At 35.1% G+C, this 18833-nt stretch overlaps 1 protein-coding gene across 2 annotated transcripts in view; it reads left to right on the top strand.

Moving 5' to 3' along the window:
* The first annotated feature begins 874 nt into the window (after positions 1-874).
* LOC121419392 overlaps positions 875-18833 on the top strand; it is a 33544-nt gene continuing 15585 nt past the window's right edge. For both annotated transcript variants that reach the window (XM_041613844.1, XM_041613845.1), the window contains exons 1-2: positions 875-1172; positions 1506-1570. In XM_041613844.1, coding sequence (XP_041469778.1) covers positions 1093-1172; positions 1506-1570 — 145 coding nt within the window. In that variant the 5' untranslated portion in view covers positions 875-1092. The remainder of the gene's footprint in view (positions 1173-1505; positions 1571-18833) is intronic.

Below are 18833 nucleotides of genomic sequence, written 5' to 3'. Positions count from 1 at the left end.
ACGTCAGAGGTCAATTTTTTTCTCTCCCAAAGACCCCTAAACCGAGATTCCGCGCGCGATAAGTTGCAAGCTCAGCTGAATGCTATGGCCAAGTATATACCCTCGAAAATATTTTTTTTACTAACAATATTTAAAAGCACTTTTTACATGTATAAAATGCGCTAAAATATAAAAACAAGGTGATATTGGTTGTTTTTCTCGTAATACTTCAAAAATATGTTGTAATTATTTTTTTGATACCTTTTTGTGAAAGGTAAGAAGTAATGTTTACAATTTTCTTTCGTTTTGTTCTGCAATCGCCCGTTGACTTTCGCCGGGGAAGAAATGTCAGTGCGAAAGGGTACATTTTTTTCTTCGCCGGTGAAGTGAGGAATGCGAGGTGGAGAAGTTCACCGGCGAACTTCGCTGGTGAAAATCATTCCTGCATTCACACCGCCCAGAAACACACCCTTCGGGAGATAAGTTCCTGAAGTTACGAGCATGCGCAGTATGGTCTGATAAGCAGGCAAGGCGCGAGATTCAAAATCACTAGCCCAGCAGCCACCCACGGCGCCCACGCCCAACGACACGCTGGGCCAAAAGTTCCCGTAAATTGCTTTCACATTGCAAAAATACCTGCGACCTTGGAAAAATCCCCGCGAAAGTTCTCGTAATTTCACCAAGTACCTACTATTTAGCGGGTATTTTCTTTTGGGGAAATTACGCCTAGTTTGCTTTCACATTACCAAAATACCTGGTATTTTCTGATCGGGGTAAATTTCCCAATCAGAGAATACCTGGAACTGACGAACTTCGAGGGGGTCTGAAACCACCTAATGTGATAAAGATCTCTTTAGATCATAAATAAACAAGTAAAATTAGTGATAGATTATGGGTATGATGATAGTAGATAGATAGTGGTTCCAGTTAAATTTGGCTCAAAAGTAGAAGTGGATCAATTTCATCGACTCAATGCAGTAGAATATATATCTGTTTCCATCATATCAACACCTTCATGACTGTTTTATACTACTTTTTTAAAAATAGATATTGACAAGCCTTTTATGAGTACCCCTATTCTGGCCCATGGTTCAATGAAAGTTACAAATATTTATGCAACCGCACATAAATCACCGCCATCTTCCTTTCTGTCTGGAGGCATTCAAGTCACTTTTAAGGCATATATCAACTTTGTGAGTATACATTAAAACTATGTGGCAAACTTAGATATTACTTTATTAACATTTTGGATCTATGTTTACTTGGATGTTGAATTAATGAAACAAATAGATTTGAGTGTTAAATTGTAGTTATATTTTAGCTTAAGCTTGTCTTCTTGTTCTTTTGATCTTTGTTTTTAGCCTTTGAAACTTTCTCTGTAACACTTTGACTTTAATTCTAAAGTTATTATTGATCATTTACAGACATATCCAAAGTACATGTATATTAGTAAGTACATTATATCAGCTTCATGTGATGGTAGCGAGGTATTATAAATGTTCATATTATCTTATTAATCTTTTCAGGCTTTGCTGCGAGATTCTAAACCATTGTCCGTCTGATGTGTCCTTCATCAAGAGGGCTAATTTTGGTATGATTCTCATTCATTTAATTTAATTCAGGAATTTTTCCTCAAATAATTGCAAGGTTATGATGAAAGCTTTGTCACATTTAACCTCAATCTGACGTTTATAAGGCAAACATCCTGACTGCATGGGCTAAAAATAATTCAACTCTGTCATTCAAAACAGTTCAGTCATGCTTTTATTGTTGTATCATAATGAGAACAGACGGCTATGATAATACATTGCGTGTTATGAGTATATATTTTGATTCATAATCTTACTATTAGTCTTTGTAAAGAATAATCAAGGCAAGTGACAATGCGAAAGTGCACCAATTAAGAAAACAAAGGGAAATCAAACCCTTTTATTAACATGGTAGGTATGAAACAAGCAAACCAAGACAGAGAGAATGTTCAAAGTTGGGAAGATAATTGGACACTCGTGTAATTTAGACTGTATATGCAGACATATGAGACATAATTATTTATAGTGCATAAATTGCAAGTTTGAGACTGACTTGTTACTTGAACACCAGCCTTGTACAGATTAAGCAAATTCTTTCACGGGTTTGGTCATGACCAGTCAACTTTCGGCATATAATTAAGTAGAAACCATCATGAACTAGAATGGTATAGCTCCCCCTGTGGTGAAGTATGTTGAGTTGCTATTGTTTCATGATTGACTTTCATGGCCTTCTAACCTATGATGGTTAGAGTAGCTTCATTTGGATGGGTCTTCATCAGAACATGGATCCAAGTAGAAGAAGTGGTTGATCTTGCCTGCTTCAAGGTGGATCAGCTTGCTGAAGCAAACTTCAGTTTGTGTAGCAACTTCATCTGAATGAAGTCGGACAGACTGCTCAAGCCTGAGTAACGATTGGGCTGCATTAGTTCAGACTGTGGCATGGTCTGGTGAAGATGCCCAGCAAAATGTGCCAATCTGTGGTTGCACAGGCTAATCAGAAAAACCAAAATGTTTTGGGCCGAGTTTTTGAGAAAAAAATTAACACTATATAGTAAAAGTCGCACTTATGGAACCTGCTCCAGGCTGTCGAAGCTACTAGGCCTTCAGTTTTTTCAATGATATATATATCTTGGGGTTCATCAATGTGACTGTATCATTATTGATATGATCAATAGTAGCGGGCAAAAGCAACAACCTTGTTCTGATGAAGACACCCCCAAAGCTACATCTTGAGGTAATTTCATCTGCATTTGGGCGCTTGCCAAGGGTGATGTGATCAGAGTATGATCCTTATCAACAGAGCTGAAAGATTGGAAAGAAAATACCCTTATGTACAAACTAGATACAGTCTGAAGGAATCAATATTCTTGGTTGGAAACTTGATCATTTTCATTTGTTGACTGTTGTGATATTCCAACCCCAATGCTCAGGAGAAAGTTCTGTCCAGAAGATAAGAATCTTGTTATGATGACAAACCCAAAGATTGTTTCTTGAATTGACTTTTGAGTAAGAACGTCAAAATGATTTTCATCATGATACAGAGCTGCCAAGTAGTACTGATTTTCAGTATTAAGTACTGAAAAGTGAGAAGAATACTGATAGTTTCATGTAAAATACTGATTTATAAAGTTTCAGTTGTATGTGTGGTCCTATGGTATTTTTTTGAAAATACTGATTTCCTCACCGAAATACTGAAATGTTCCTTTTCAGGTTGGCAGCTCTGATGATATACCACTAGAAATATGATCAAAATACTTTTTGATCCATGCGTTTCATGATATTTTTTCAAACTTGCACCCTCATTGTGATGTTACTCCTTTGCATTTACCTTGAGAGATTGGTCACAATAGTGTACACCTTGCTTTAATCATTATGTTCCCTTTTCAAAGCGATTACAAGCCCTCGTTAAACACTTCAGCTCTCTTGGGATCTTACTTATAGTTCTTATGATAAATTCTTATTCTTCACTTCACCTAGGATTCATTGTTCAATTTAATATTTCATATATTTTTCAATTCCTACTTATTGCACGTGCTATCCAGATAAAAAAAAAGTTGTTGACCCATAAAGGAAAAGTAGGTAGGCCTACCCGATGGCAAGAACGTCCAGGTGTGCCAAGCCGTTTAGTATGAACATTACTATAGAACTATATCAACCAAGCCTTATTTCATTTCTGGATTTATGAAATTTTAGAATAATAAGCCTTATCTAGTTTTCAAACCAACCAGCGTTATTTGATTTACAAACAAATATTTGGAACAACGAACCCTCTGAATATCAAACCTGAATAAGAGCCGTAACCCTATATCACTCTCTGACTGTAACTACCTCCATGCTGTAACCTTCACTAACCTGTATTTGTGTTTTGCCTGTCTGTTAATTCATTCATTCTTTCAAAACTCAGAGATGCAAACTAAAAGTCAGTGGTTATGACATTTATAAAAACAATAGTATCTGGTATATCACTCACTACTGGTTTTTCTTTTCATTCATTGCCTTATCTCTCTGCTAGTACCTTTCCTGATGTTATTCTCGGAACGGCACATGACCTATTTTAGTCTATCTTTATAATCATTATAATAGTGTTTGTCTGCCATTGTGGTTTAAACTAACTAGTCTATCCAAACAGTCACTTATTGTGAGATTACCTCAGAAAATTATTGTTAAGGATTATCATTCTGAAAAATGTAATATGCATTATTGTTAGACCGAATTTAGGTACAGATGTCAATTAAGGCAAATTGTCTATAACTTTTCAGGATTTTTTCAAGGTGATATATTATGTTTGTGTGAATACTCCAGTTTGGAACTTATTGGATATCATTACAATGAGGATTAGGTGGTGTGTTCACATCAGCAAGAGATTGCAAAAAAAATAATGATTCTAACCAGGTCAATACTACTCCCCCCAAAATAACCAGAAGCCCCCAAAACGAAAAATATGTATCAGTTTAATCTAGCAGTAAGCAAAAGAGGCGTGGCAATCTCTAGGGTTGACATGCCTGTTACCAAGAAATTGGGAGTTTTAAAAGTGAACTGGTATGAGATGACGTTGTTTTAAGTCATTAGGCGGTGCTGCACCATCCCGAGTTTGCTCTCGAGATTTTAGCCCGATCAGCACTCTTCATGATTAATTTTGAGATTCAAGAAATCCTGTCTCCACCATCGCAAGAAGAGCGATTCCTGCTTGAGCGAGATATCGATGCATTATGGTATGACACCGTGAATAAATAATTCCAAGTGCGTCTGCACCTACAAATTAGCCGATAATTTGTAAAATAGTGTGCTATTTTGCAAATAATCCCAAGTTGACTTGGGATTGCAATCTCGAGATTAATCCTACGAACTAGCGCGATAATTGCGTCTCCATTGCAAATAATCTCGAGATCGTTCAGATCGGGATAATTTGCCGGATCAGAAATAGCGAGCTAATTCAAAAACTCGGGGTGGTGCAGACGACCCTATTGTGCATGCGTCATGTCCTGAGATATGTAAAAAGGGATTAAAGCAAGTGTGCACATGTCACACCATTGAAATGCCCGACTGGTTCATGAAGTGATGGTACGCCAGATCCCCCTGTTTTAGGAGTGTATCGTGGCTTGTTTGCTATCACGCTGTTTCATATTAACTTTTTACGGACATATGTGTATGCATCAAGTCAAATCTAAAATCTGTATCTGTTGGCATTTAATGGTAGTTGACAAACCTGGTAAGTCAAATGGAACACCCCTCTCTTCACCGATGCCATAACTCCCAACTGATAATACAATCTTGCCAACATGTGTAGATCTGTATTGGCAGTTTTTCATCATACTTGTACGTGCATTTATTTTGAGGTATAGATTCCCTTATTTCACAGCAGGTTAATATATTAGTAATGATGATCATCATCATTGATATTAATGAAAATAATAGACCTTTATAATGCACCATCTATCTAGAAATATCTCAAATAGATATGGTTTTCAGTAATTTGACTGCTTTCTTTGCAAGTGAATATTGATCAATGGCTGGTGATTGTCTCACAAAAATTAGTGGAGTGAGCAAATGTTGCAGGTATTTTCAAGAAACTTTTGTCTGCACTGGTATGTTATCATTGATGTAAACCAGTAGTTGATTTGTTATCTGACAGTAGACTGTGAGGTCTGAAGGTGACGTAGACTAGGGGTTGTCCCAGCGGTCCACTGGCCTTGGATCTAGAACCCAACGAGAGCCAGGATGTCCGTTACAAGGGTCCTGTTCTGTTTATCCGCAGACACTCCAACTTCCTGTCAGGAAGGACTCACAATGCATCGTGGGAATGGGGGAATTTGGCCGCAAGCCTCACCTCTTCCCTTGTTACTTTCCATTGCTAGCTCAAGATCAGGAATAGAAGATTACGATCTGTTTTCGTCCACTAAGGGGTAAGGGTAGTTTGTCCCTTTTTTCCCTTTTTTTTTTATTTTGCAGGTGAGAAAAAGATACAGTCGTCGTATTAGCTGTGGACTTTTGTCTATTTTTTTTGCTCTGTATATATAAAAAGTGAAAATTTTGTTTAATGTGCCAAACTAGACATAATTAGGTGCCTTGAAAAAAAATTACCTGATATTCTTTTATTAGGAAATCTTTCCTTATTTATCCTTATCAGAAATACTAGGTATATTGCCAGTGTGAAAGATAATCAATGGTACTAAAAAGAAAATGAGGTTTTGAATACATGGTTTGTTTTATCAACATACACAGTTGCAATTTACATCATTGTCATATCTTTAGCACTGCTTAGCTCTCTGCTCCCCCCCCCCCTTCTCCTCTAAGCAACCCTTGTTTTTATGTTAATTTTTCTAGACCTGGTGGGTGTTTCATATAGCTGTTAGAGATATGAATGACTTAACGCACAACTGGTGATTCTATCTTGCGCTATGTGATGTCCCTACATAATTGAATTATGACCTAAGAACATTTTCCAGTCGCAAAATTATGAACAGCTTTATGAAACACCCACATGGGTAATTAGGGTAGTAAAACACTGGGTGTGATAAACAAAACTTTCAGCACACTATTTAAGGATGGTCACCATTTCAACCATATGCAAACAAGACTTGGCCAACCCAAAAACATCAAATTAGGATATAGCACTATCTCTTATTTCCTTCAACATGTTTTTTACAATAGCTAGGTTATACAATGCTTGATGTAATTTTTTTAAACATTATCATGTTTGCTATCAAGTAAATGATAGATCAAATATAGTTTAATTCACACACAAGTTAAGCTGTTTACTGGAACCGGGGATGTCATGTACAAAGCGACTGAAATCATTCAGTAGGTAACAGGTTAAAGTGGGTTCAAATGTGATTGGGAGAATTTTGTGTAGCCTACCAGTAAGAACAGTTACCTTGGTTGTGATCAGTTTGACTTATTTATCATAGTATGTTCACATCAGATGAAGATAGCACTGGTATTGATTGTTATCAGTTTTAATGTGCAATTGTATTTTTGTACTTTTTTAATTAAAACATCCGAGATTGTGTAAAAACATGTATAATTTAGTTTGTTACTGCAGGATTTGTTTTAATTAACTTTATGTTTGGGTAATCTGGGGCTCTTTTTTAACTGAATCAGATGATAAAGATTATCTTTCACCAAATCTGACAATGAATTCTGACTTTGAAAATGAAATCTTAATTTGTTACCAAAGTTCCTATGGAATTTAATGTGTCAGAGTGTCTACATTACTTTTTATAATACAACAATTACAATTATCAAAAAATAAAACATGCTATTACCGTTATTAAATAGCCAATACTCATATTTTTACTCCCTGCACCCTTGAAGTGGTTGTATACATTGACAACTCATAATGGTCTTATTGGTCATTTTGTGGTAGAGGGTCCTATTAACGATCAAGTCTACTGTCCTTGATGTCAACTAATGAATATCTTTACCAGGGATGTATGTGTATAGAGGTCAATGTTTGTCAGACTCCCCCGACCCATTGACACCTGTTTCCTGACGTACCAATCCCTAACCACACTACCGTAAACCTCCCTCAAGAAGTATTTCAAGCCTCTGACTAACAATGTGCCAAAGATCTCCCAAACCACAACATGTTCCATCTCCCGACATGAAACGTTCTTCTTGTGTCTTAAACAAGTAGGCCTACATGTATCTGATTTGATTTAGAAAGGTGTCAGCTCTGAAAGGTTTAGTAGTCTAGTGGTAGCTTAGCTCAATGCTCGGCTAATGTGCAGTCAGGGGACTGATGGCTTTACATCCTGTCCGATAGACCTTGTATATTGAAATAAGTGCTGTACCAACAGTCATTAAATGATTGGCTAGTCTGAGCAATTGTAATAATTCATGTAGTCAAGGAATGTATTCTATCAAGTACCATATACTAAGGTTGAATGCAGGACAATGCTGAAGGAAGTTATAGGATGTGAACTCAGTCATGACCTTCTAAATGAAGCAGAGATTAAGTGTATCATGGTGCTTCACTGGGTGCTACCATGAAGCTGAAAGGCCACTCCAAATCCTTAGAGGGTACCGTAGGGCAGTGACACATTTACTTGGTTTCAAACATGGCTCAATTTTGTCTAGTAATGATTTGATTTATTGTCCTATATTAGTTGTCTGCTTCTAGGAGAGACTCTATGAAACAAAAGACTTTCATCTTTCAAGATGTTTTGCCAGCCAGCTGTATTCTCAGACTGTGAACACACCTTGCGATGATGAGCGTTGAAAGGTTGTTTGACACGTCAGCTTGCGTCTCATGAGATCTGTTTGAGTTGCCCTGCCCACCTGCTACAAGCTGTTGGCTGCTCATCAACCATGTATGTCATGTAACAATGATTAACGCTTGAGGTTGATGACTTTAGAACTCAGAAATAGACATGTCAAAAGGATTATAATATAAACATCCTGTGGAATACTACGCTGTATTAATATTCATTACATGAAGAATAATTTACAAGATGAAAGGGGTGAGAGTTATAAAGTCCCAATCGAAGTTCTGAACCTTCACAAAATAGTAAATTGCCAGTCTCTATACGAATATTTTTAATTGATTGGTAAATGCTTTGTAACTGCTTCACCTGATTAAATAGAGGAATGAGATTGGAGGGGGGGGGGCTTTCTACATACCTCCCCAGACACAATTTATCACATTTCCAGTTTAATTTTAATTTGAAGTGGATTGTGTTACAATGGGCCTCTTGTACTGTGTCACAATAACCATGGACATAATATCTATTGTAGAATTTATGTTTAACATGGTGAATTCATGAAAGTGACTTTGTGGAAGTCATGAATGTTGCTAACACATGTTGTACCCTTGACTTTATTTAACAAACACTAAAATTGTCAGGATTATTGATCCTGATGCCAAGATAGATGACATGCATGTTTACTTACCTCTGTTTCATGTTTATATCTCTCTTGATCTTTATAACTTTCTCAATTCATTTCAAATATAGATCTGTGTGATGCAAGATATTCTTAACCATCAATTGACTTTGGCGTATTGTTTCAATTTTTCATGGCTGAAATATCTGGTTAAAGATACTTTACATAACTAGGTTGTAGTCATAACTTTTATTTGACTCAGCCATGGATTAAGACATTACTTTCTTGTTCATTAAGCAGGAGTTGAACCAATGTGCCCATCTCTTTCTGACTCTTTAATTGTGAACAGAGTTGTCACCTAGATCTTTCTAATGGTGAAAATGGTATTGTCTAAATCCTTGTCACCGGGGGTGTAGGGGGTCCCAAATTTGTTTGGTTTCAAGATTTTAAATAAAAAACAATATGATTTCCTCTCTTTTGTAAGAGAGGTTGTAAGTGTTAATCTAAAGCTATGGGTGTGATATTGCATTTGAGTTCTGGTAAATGATTCTAACTAGCAGTGACCACTAAAGTGACAACGCTGGTAGTATTGTACAATTAATCAGTTACGATGTTGGTCCAAGAGCAAATTTCATATAATGGTGCAGTACTTGTGGTATGGGAGGGTTCTGACTATGAGCATGTCTAATTGATTGAGTTTCATGTTAATTGTCAGTTAAAATAATCCTTGCCAAGATTAAATCATTCTTTCCTTGAAAAGGATGAAAAAGAATTGTGAAGGCAGTAATATGTAGAAAAGAAAAGACTTGAAAATAAAATGAGTTAGGAGTAAGACGTAGAAGGAAATCCTTAGCAGACGAGTCAGTCATTCAACCACCAAATGAATTCAATTGGATCAAACAGGATATCCTCTCATATCAAAGAAAAGGACTGAAACCAACACAATAATTGGAGCTTAAAGGGATATCCGACCATGGCTGTTAATTCCTCTACAGCAAATATAAAAATAATAAACTTAGTTATGTAGCCTGGCAAAAGTTTTTTTCTTCTAGTATTTATCAGAGAAAGGGTAATGAATGAAGGATTTGTCATTGTGAGAGGAAAAGTTGCAACTTAAACATCTCAGGAGGGCTTTTTCATAACCTTATTTTTTATTGTTTCATTATTACATAGCCTAGATTCAAAACAGTTAAAGAAGACAGAAACAGTGGTAGAAAAAAAATAAATGATAAAATTTTACTGCAAAAGAAACAGTGACATGAATTGTAATGCTATCATTGTTTCATATCCACACAATAAAAACATTTTATTAATTGTTGATGTTGACTTAATTGCTCCCATTTTATAGTGCATGTAGCTGTTAAATTGATTATCATTTTGCCAGTCATTTTTGTGGATGATTTTGTGGTTTCCTGTCTTTGTTCTATGAAAGTAATTGAACCCTCGGAAATTAAATCAACTATCACAACTTTCGATATCTCATATTAAGTGGTTACGTTCCAACGTTTATTCATTGTGGTTCATTAAGAGTATACACAAATATTTTTCTTTATTCTGGTAAATGAATGTCATTCATGAATAATTCTTGTATATGTAAAATTCATCCAAAGTGGTTGAAAAGTATCCATTCATTGGTGTGTTTTCTTTAAACACGAGCATAACTGTGATTCATGAATATTCATTTCAGATGTACTGGCCTGCTTAAGTTTACTATTAACTTTCATTGAATCCTTGATTTTGATTGGCTTCTAAGCATTGTTACCATGGTCATGATGGTAGTTAGATTAGATTATATTAAAAATTTGATTTTTTTTCTCTCCCTTACAAAAGTATCAGGTTCATTGTTTCAAAGAAATCATACAACTGAATGGAGGAAGGAGGTGATTGGGGCGGGGCATAGATAAGAATCCAATGATTATATTATGAGAAGAAAGAATAGGACCGTCTGCACCATCCTGAGTTTTCAAATTAGCGCGCTATTTCTGATCCGGCAAATTATCCCGATCTGAAAGATCTCGAGATTGTTTGTAATGCAGACGCAATTATCGCGCTAGTTCGTAGGATTAATCTCGAGATTGCAATCCCAAGTCAACTCGGGTTTATTTGCAAAATAGCGCGCTATTTACGAATTATCGCGCTAATTCGTAGGTGCAGACGCACTCGGGATTGGACTTGGGTTAATTTATTCATGACCTTCAGTCCATAATGCAATTCTCGTTCCATTTCCGCCTTGGTCAAAACATAAACACATCGCGATTGTACCGAATGCATGCGAAAGTCAACTTTATCGCGAATAGCGTTCATCAATTCCCCAATCAGCAACGATGGTGTCCCCCCCCCAGCCCCCCAGTGAATGGATTTTGGGAGAGACCAGACTGATGGGGGAGACGCTCATTATCGACGATGGTCATAGTCAATAACAATACTGACAGCAGTGTCGTCTTATTCCTTCACAAAATGTGAGCAAATAGCATTTCTTTCCTCCTCTCTCTCTCCCCCTCTGTCGTTGCCTCCTCCGCCATCATATTAAACGAAGAATTCTTCACTCGCTTATAATTATAGCGCGGCTGAGCTGAGAGGATTGTTGCATAAGAACGGTCGAATTCGGCGAAAGTGCTAGTGAAAAGAGTACGTGTACTTGCAGGAAGTTATTCAAAAGCGCGGGCCGTTGAAACTCCAAGATCGAAAGTGCGCATGCTCGGAATGTCGGGCTTGTTGCCTCGCTCGAGCAAGAATCGCTCTTCTTGCGATGGTGGAGACGGGGTTTCTTGAATCTCGAGATTAATCGCGAAGAGGGCTGATCGGGCTAAAATCTCGAGATTGAGCAAACTCGGGATGGTGCAGCACCGCCGAATGATACAGGTTTTGGTCGGGGGGGGGGGGGCTCTCACAGAAAGAGTTGAATTCAAATGTAGTGTCATTGTGGTTCCATTCTCATCCAATCAAATGCATGCATTGGGATCGGTGCTCCATTTAAAAAAATTGTGTTTGAATCTTAAATACAAGTCTCTTTCTCTTTGAATCAGACCCTGAACTGATTCAGAAGTGAGAAAATTGAACGTTTAAATGAATTTGAACTTAGGTATTTGTTTTAAAGTGATAGGATCATTTTTTAATTGGTTCATTGATGTTATCAAGTGCTGTATCTGTAAGAATAATCATTACCTGATAAAAGTTCAACACAATGTCAACAGTACTGCTGTGCATGGAGTAAAAATTGGATTTTACAGCAGAATATGGAAAAGAAAGTTATAAATAGAATTCTGTTGCATCTATTCTTTGCCATCATATTGTATTACATGTAATTGATTGATAATGACAACAACAGGATAACACTATCCAGACAAGATTAAATCATAGTATTGTTCATGGAAAGTATGAGTGCCTGTTAGTATGAACAACAGTTGTTGGTGACAATCTCAGATCATGACCACTTACAATCCATGACATGACAAGTATAGGCCTTGAACTACAAATATTATAGAAAGAAATCTATACTGTATTCAAACTTTTGAATTTCAGAGTTTGATTGCCATAACATTAATGCTATATTGGCTTATAAAAATTGTATGTTATTCGTTTCTGCATGTCATGATAATGTACATAGTGTAACAATCACAAAATTGATTACATTGAATTTTACATAATAATAATGTATAATTATGATGATTAACATAACATTAACATAACTGATTATGTAATTAGACACTTTATATTGCATCCATGAAAACTGATTAACATAATCAATTTCTTTTTATCATGAAAATTAATTCCCCCTCTGAATTACCTACTCCCCCTTTTCCTCACTCCTCACTTATCTCTCAATTTATTTTCCTTTAGATCTCATTCTATGTTATTAATCATAACAAGTTTAATCTATTTGATTGAATTCATTCTAAGTTTAATTGAATGAAGTTAAATTCATTTTTCTTCTGTTCACTTCTATAATCCATTCAATACAATCCATAATTCATTTAAAATCTTTCTTCTAGTTATGCTCTCCGAACATATTTAAAGTGTTTCCTGAAAATTGACAAGCTATTTTGAATGAAAGCTGGAAAAGCACATGAATACTAATATGTCTAAAATAGTAACAATCTGTCTTTCAGGTGATATAATGGTAGTAAAAAAATCCTGTTTTTATCAACTTCTGGACACTATTCTTGCTTTCTAGATAAATTTGTTTTTTATATATTTTGTTATTGAATGACTTTAAAAATACAAACTCTATCTTTCTTTATTTTCAGATTGATAACAAAACAAAGTTCTTCTTGCACAGGTGACATGAATGATGAACCATTTTGCCTAGTCTTGAACTAGACACACCTTAATGTAATAAGAATTTAATGTGATTGACCTGGTAATAAGGCTACTTATTGACCTGATGAATCATTAAGTATCTAGAATATTTTGATGATTTGATAAAAGGTCACTTTAAAGAATCCTGCTTCCTGATTGGATTATAGTTTTACGAGACAATAAAAATAAAATAAAGTTGTGGTCATTTTAAAGGTACCATAACTCTGTCAAATTTAGGAGTTTGCTTTTTTATTTCTGAACAGGTTTGTGACAGCAAAGGGCTAAAGGTGATGAACTGGCAAAATAAACCCAAAAAACATAACAAAATTGAACTGAAACAAAACAAGGCAAAATTTTAAAGCAAAAGTTACATGAATACATAAATTTCTCCAATGATATTTGCATAACAAATAAGATATAACAGAATACCTCAATATTTCAACTAAGATTTCTTCAAAATAAAATCTTCCAAAAATTATCCTTAGGTACATTCATGTATATCCTAAGCACCTGTATTGAATGATGGATATTATCCCGGTATAAACTATGATTGAAATAAGTAAGGTCTACACATTCTGTTTTCCTAGATTTTATTGGCTCACTTTGTAATTAAGAAACTTGACACATGTTTGTTATCTATTGGATGCTAGCCAATATTTTCATTTAGTATCAGCCTTTCCCAGAATTTTAATAAAATTCAAAATATATTAGGGAAGCTGAGGTAATAAAGTATAACTTAGTCACATCACATTACCTTTTAAAGGTCAGGTACAGATTTTGTAGCAAAATTAAAATTTCCTTTGATTTAAGTTACTAATTACAATCCAGTGGTCGAGACATGGCATATGGGGCAACTTTTCTAAAAAGCTGAAAGCAAAATGTGTGAGCTATCAATTTTTTTGGACATATTTCATGTAAAATTCTAATTTTGTAAATGATGTGGACATAATAGTCAGAAAAGTAATATCATATTCCACAATGTATCCTTTCCTTTTTGTTTTAGTTGTGTAACTTGGGGAAGTCCATGCCCCCCCCCCCCATCTGTAAGTCAGTGTTACAAACTTTATTGAAATATATTTGTAGGAGATTTGAACCCTACAACCAATTAACTGTACATTTGACTGCTCTCTGTGAGGCAGCTCAAAAGCTGTGTTCAGTCATTAAAACAGAATCTTGGCAGTTTCACATACATGAGTTTACCTTAAATTTACATGGCTTTCCAAAATTATTTTTTATCTTTCATTTGTTCAAACATATTTGTGTTACCCCTTTAATATGTTGTAGTATACATTAAGTATACCCCACTGTCTTCTTCCTTTAATAGGCCTATATTAAGGTATAAATTTTGATTGACTTATTTCCTTAGTAGTATGGTATCCTGGTTGCCTTGGTTTTCTAGGAACTAATAAAAAATAATAATTGTACTATTATCACAAACACTATGTTCACATGAAACAGTCTGAAATCTAAACTTAAACTGCAAGTTATTGACGGTCAAGTATTGTAGTTCAAGCCTCTCTGATAGATAGAGAGATAATTCTTTGTCAGTTCTCACGTACATTACTTCATAAACTTTAATGTACTAAATATTTTGTGGTATGGATGAAAATAAATTACAATGGCCTGTATTCTGAAGTCAGGTTTAACTTAGACCATAGTCTTAACTCTGTTCTAAAATTATGGGAAGCCATGTATGTCAAAATTATGTTTGCATACCATGCTCCTTCTGTTTACTTTGCTTTTTCCTTCAATGTTCAAGTCTTCAATGATGAAGACATTATCTGATTTATCCTTGCCAGACAGTTGAGGAATGATTTGGGAGTCAAATGAGCTGATTTATAGAATCTCTTATGTTACAGATTTATGTCACAATTGGCTATCCATAGTTAAACGACAACTTTAGACCAGAGTTTAAGTAAAACCCGACTTCAGAATACGAGCAAATGTGTTATAATGGATATTTTTGGGGATCTTACACTAAAAATTAAGTTTGTCTAGGATCCTGAAGAAATTAAAAAGTGCATTTTTTTTAATAAATTCAATGTTCTTACCTGGCATGTGTTGAAAAATATCAGGATATAATCTTTGTAATTTTTTATTTGTAAAATAAATGAGTGAGCAAAGGGCACTTTAAAAATTGCCTGTAGAAGGAGCTTAATATTCAGAGAGGTAAAATTCCAATTTTCATAATGAATAAAAAGAAAGAGAATAAAAATGAATGAAAGAATAAATAAGTGAAATAAATAGATGAGAGACAATTGAAATGGTAGGTGAATGAGCCTTAAAGCTTTTAACATTGGACTTGTGCAACATATTTTTAATTAAGTTATCAATTATAGGCAAAAAATTCTGTGATTTATTGCTCATCAATTTGGCATGTGAATTTGAAATGGTCTCCCCGGCATATGAGTTTAGAGTGATCAAGCTGGAAGTATTTTCATTTCATTACATTTACTTATTTGTTGTAGTTACCCTTTTCTGTGTATACATATTCCGCAAATTTGTTTGTACATTAGGGCCACTTGTTCGTCATGTACTTCAGACGTGCGAAGAAGGCTCAATTATGGCCAAAAGATTGAGATTATAAACTTGATGAAATGAGCCACGGTTACGTCTCATTGCTTATTCTCGCTGTATTTACAGCATCCTCTTTAATACTACAAAGCACCCTCGCAGTGTATAGGTCCCTGTTTCTCACAATATATATTTAAATATTGTAAAGAAGTGGATGAAGAGAACAATGGTAGGCGTAGCTTAAATCCAGGTTCCCCAGAGCTATCTACCCTTTGGAAAAATTGGTAATGCCGAAAAAATGTCTCTGCCGGGAATCGAACCCGGGCCCCCATTTTTGAACGCCGGTGCCTTAACCACTAGACCATAGAGACGGGTTAGTGGCTAGGGTGAGCCCGATTCGGCGTTCAAAGCTGGGGGCCCGGGTTCGATTCCCGGCAGAGACATTTTTTCGGCATTACCAATTTTTCCAAAGGGTAGATAGCTCTGGGGAACCTGGACTTAAGCTTCGCCTACCATTGTTCTCTTCATCCATTTCTTTACAATATTTAAATAAAAAAGAGTTGCCAAAAAGCTGTTGTACATGTAAAGCCTTACACATATATATATATATATATACAAAATTGATGTCTCATCTATGAAACAATGGATGTACAAAAAGGTGGCATTGCTTTAGACAGCATCCATTGTGTGATGTTTTCAGCAGATTATCTCATTTGTCAGTGGGAAATACCATCATCATCCTCACAAAGTACTTGGAAAGTTAAGAAAAACACAATGTTTATAATCTCACAATATATCACAGGTTTAATTATTTTTACTGGATTCCTTAGGTATTGTACTATCATGATATCAAAAACTAAATTCAATCACATACTTTACACCCTACAAATATGGCATTTATTACATGCTTATTTAAAATTGTTTCTTGCTTGTGAAGTCCTATTTGGAAAGTTTCATGAAAACTACTTATGTGCTGTAAACAATCAAATTAATGTGCATATTATTTACAAGATATGAAACCATCCACCATGTATTATATCCTTACCACTGCACCTAGTATCCATTTAGAGGTCAAGTCCACCCCAGCAAAATGTTAATTTGAATAAACAGAGAAAAATCAAACTAGCATAACACTGAAAATTTCATCAAAATCGGATGTTAAAATGAGAAAGTTATGTCATTTTAAAGTTTCGCTTATTTTTCAAAAACGGTGATATGCACAACTCAGTGACATGCAAATGTGTCAGTCGATGATGTCCATCACTCACTATTCCTTTTGTTTTTTATTGTTTGAATTATACAATATTTCATTTTTTACAGATATGACCATAGTGACCGAATCGACTGAATCATATAGTATTAAGCAATGCTAATATCACATGTTCAGGGAGGAATTAATCACTCTTTCACTTGATTTCATATTTCATATAATAAAATACAAAATCCTGGTTGCATACCAACTAGGATGTGCATATAACTGTTTTGTGAAATTAAGTGAAACACTAAAATGTCATAACTTTCTTATTTTACATCCGATTTTGATGAATTTTTCAGTGTTATGCTTGCTGGATTTTTCTCTTTTTAATCAAATCAATTTTTTGTTGCGGTGGACTTGTCCTTTAACACTAGGGTAGAGAGAGGGAGAGAGGAAGAAATGTAAGTGTCTAAAACAGACTGTTACATTTATTAACGTTGGTCAGTACTATGTTCAAAGTGTTATGGGCCTCTCTGCTAAGACCTGTGTAAATTGGCTTTAAAAAGATTTGAACCTTGAAGGTAAAATAAAATAATTGCAGCAAACAATTATTTCATGAGAAAGCTTTTAAAAATCAATGTTAATTACCATGATATTATTATAGGTCTAGACCAGGTACATTGAAATCAGCTCATCTATGTGAAATCATGAAACCTTAGCTGAAGACCGATAATTCTGATGATAACTAGCACAAAAGGGCATTTGTGGGACAGTGTATTAATATTGCTTGGAAAAATACCTGACATTTAACGGAATTTCGTGCTTATTTTGCTCATTTCTCAGCAATCACATATATTTTTCCAGAGCCAATTGGCAAATAATCATTTTTTATCTATACATACAAACACTTGGGTGGTCATTTTATTGGATTCTCTTTTAACTCATTTTGAGATTGTTACCACAACTGGTATCTTTAAAGATAAATTCCAGTTGTAACGATTCCAAAATGAGTTTGTACAGAATCCAATGAAATGACCACCAAAGTGTCTGTTTGTATAAATGAAAAATATGTGCCAAAGGATTCTGGATGAAATTGTGTAATTGCTGAGAAATCAGCAAATAAGCACAGGACTCGGGTCAAGCGTCAGGCTGACATTTAAAGCAATAATAATACACTGTCCCACGTGCGCTTATCTGTGTTAGTGATCTTCAGTGTGAACATTTTTCAGTGTAGATTTCAAGATTTCACAAAGTTCAGTTTATGTAACTGTACCAGATCTAGATCCTCGATGATATAGTGACAATTAAGCTTGGTTTCATACACTTTCTCGTGAAATCAGTGTTTACTGCAACTTCTTTCATTTATCTTTAAAGTTATAGAGCCATGTTCATCTGAACTTGGTAATTTTAGAGTATAACTTAAACAAAATGCCATGTGAATGTATCATATGAAAGGAAAGCGTGGGTGTTCAGGAGAGTTACCTCTCTGTCTTGATATTATCTGTTTATGTTTCCTGAATAGTAGGATGACGAATGACAGAAAGGAAGTAAAGATTATATCTATACCCACCCCACTTCATCCCTTACTCTCTTCATCACGTAAAGAACAATGTTTTTATACAGACTCGAATTTTTGAGAATGAGGATGTGACAAAGCAGTTATAAACTTTCTCAATTTTGCCTTTTCTGAATCCTGACTTTCCTGAGGGAGAATAAATGTTATTCACCATTTTGGATTGAGTCATGAAACGATGGCATATTAAAGGATAAAAATTGTCAAAATATATTTAGACTTTACCATAATCACATCACATTCAACAAGGCAACAGATAACTTGTATTGGTTTTGTGTATTAATAGATAAGTCAGGAAAAATAAGTTTTGCTTAGTGTATTAACACATCTTTTTATGAATGTTTCTTCTCGAGATTTGTAATGAATTGAATTTTTTGAAAAATAATCAACTCAATGCAATTGAAAAAGATGTTTTTATACT

This window comes from Lytechinus variegatus, chromosome 7 (assembly GCF_018143015.1).
Source record: "Lytechinus variegatus isolate NC3 chromosome 7, Lvar_3.0, whole genome shotgun sequence".
Classification (NCBI taxonomy): Eukaryota; Metazoa; Echinodermata; class Echinoidea; order Temnopleuroida; family Toxopneustidae; genus Lytechinus; species Lytechinus variegatus.
The sequence above is the reverse complement of the archived record's forward strand: the minus strand, read 5'-3'. Positions and strand labels throughout refer to the sequence as shown.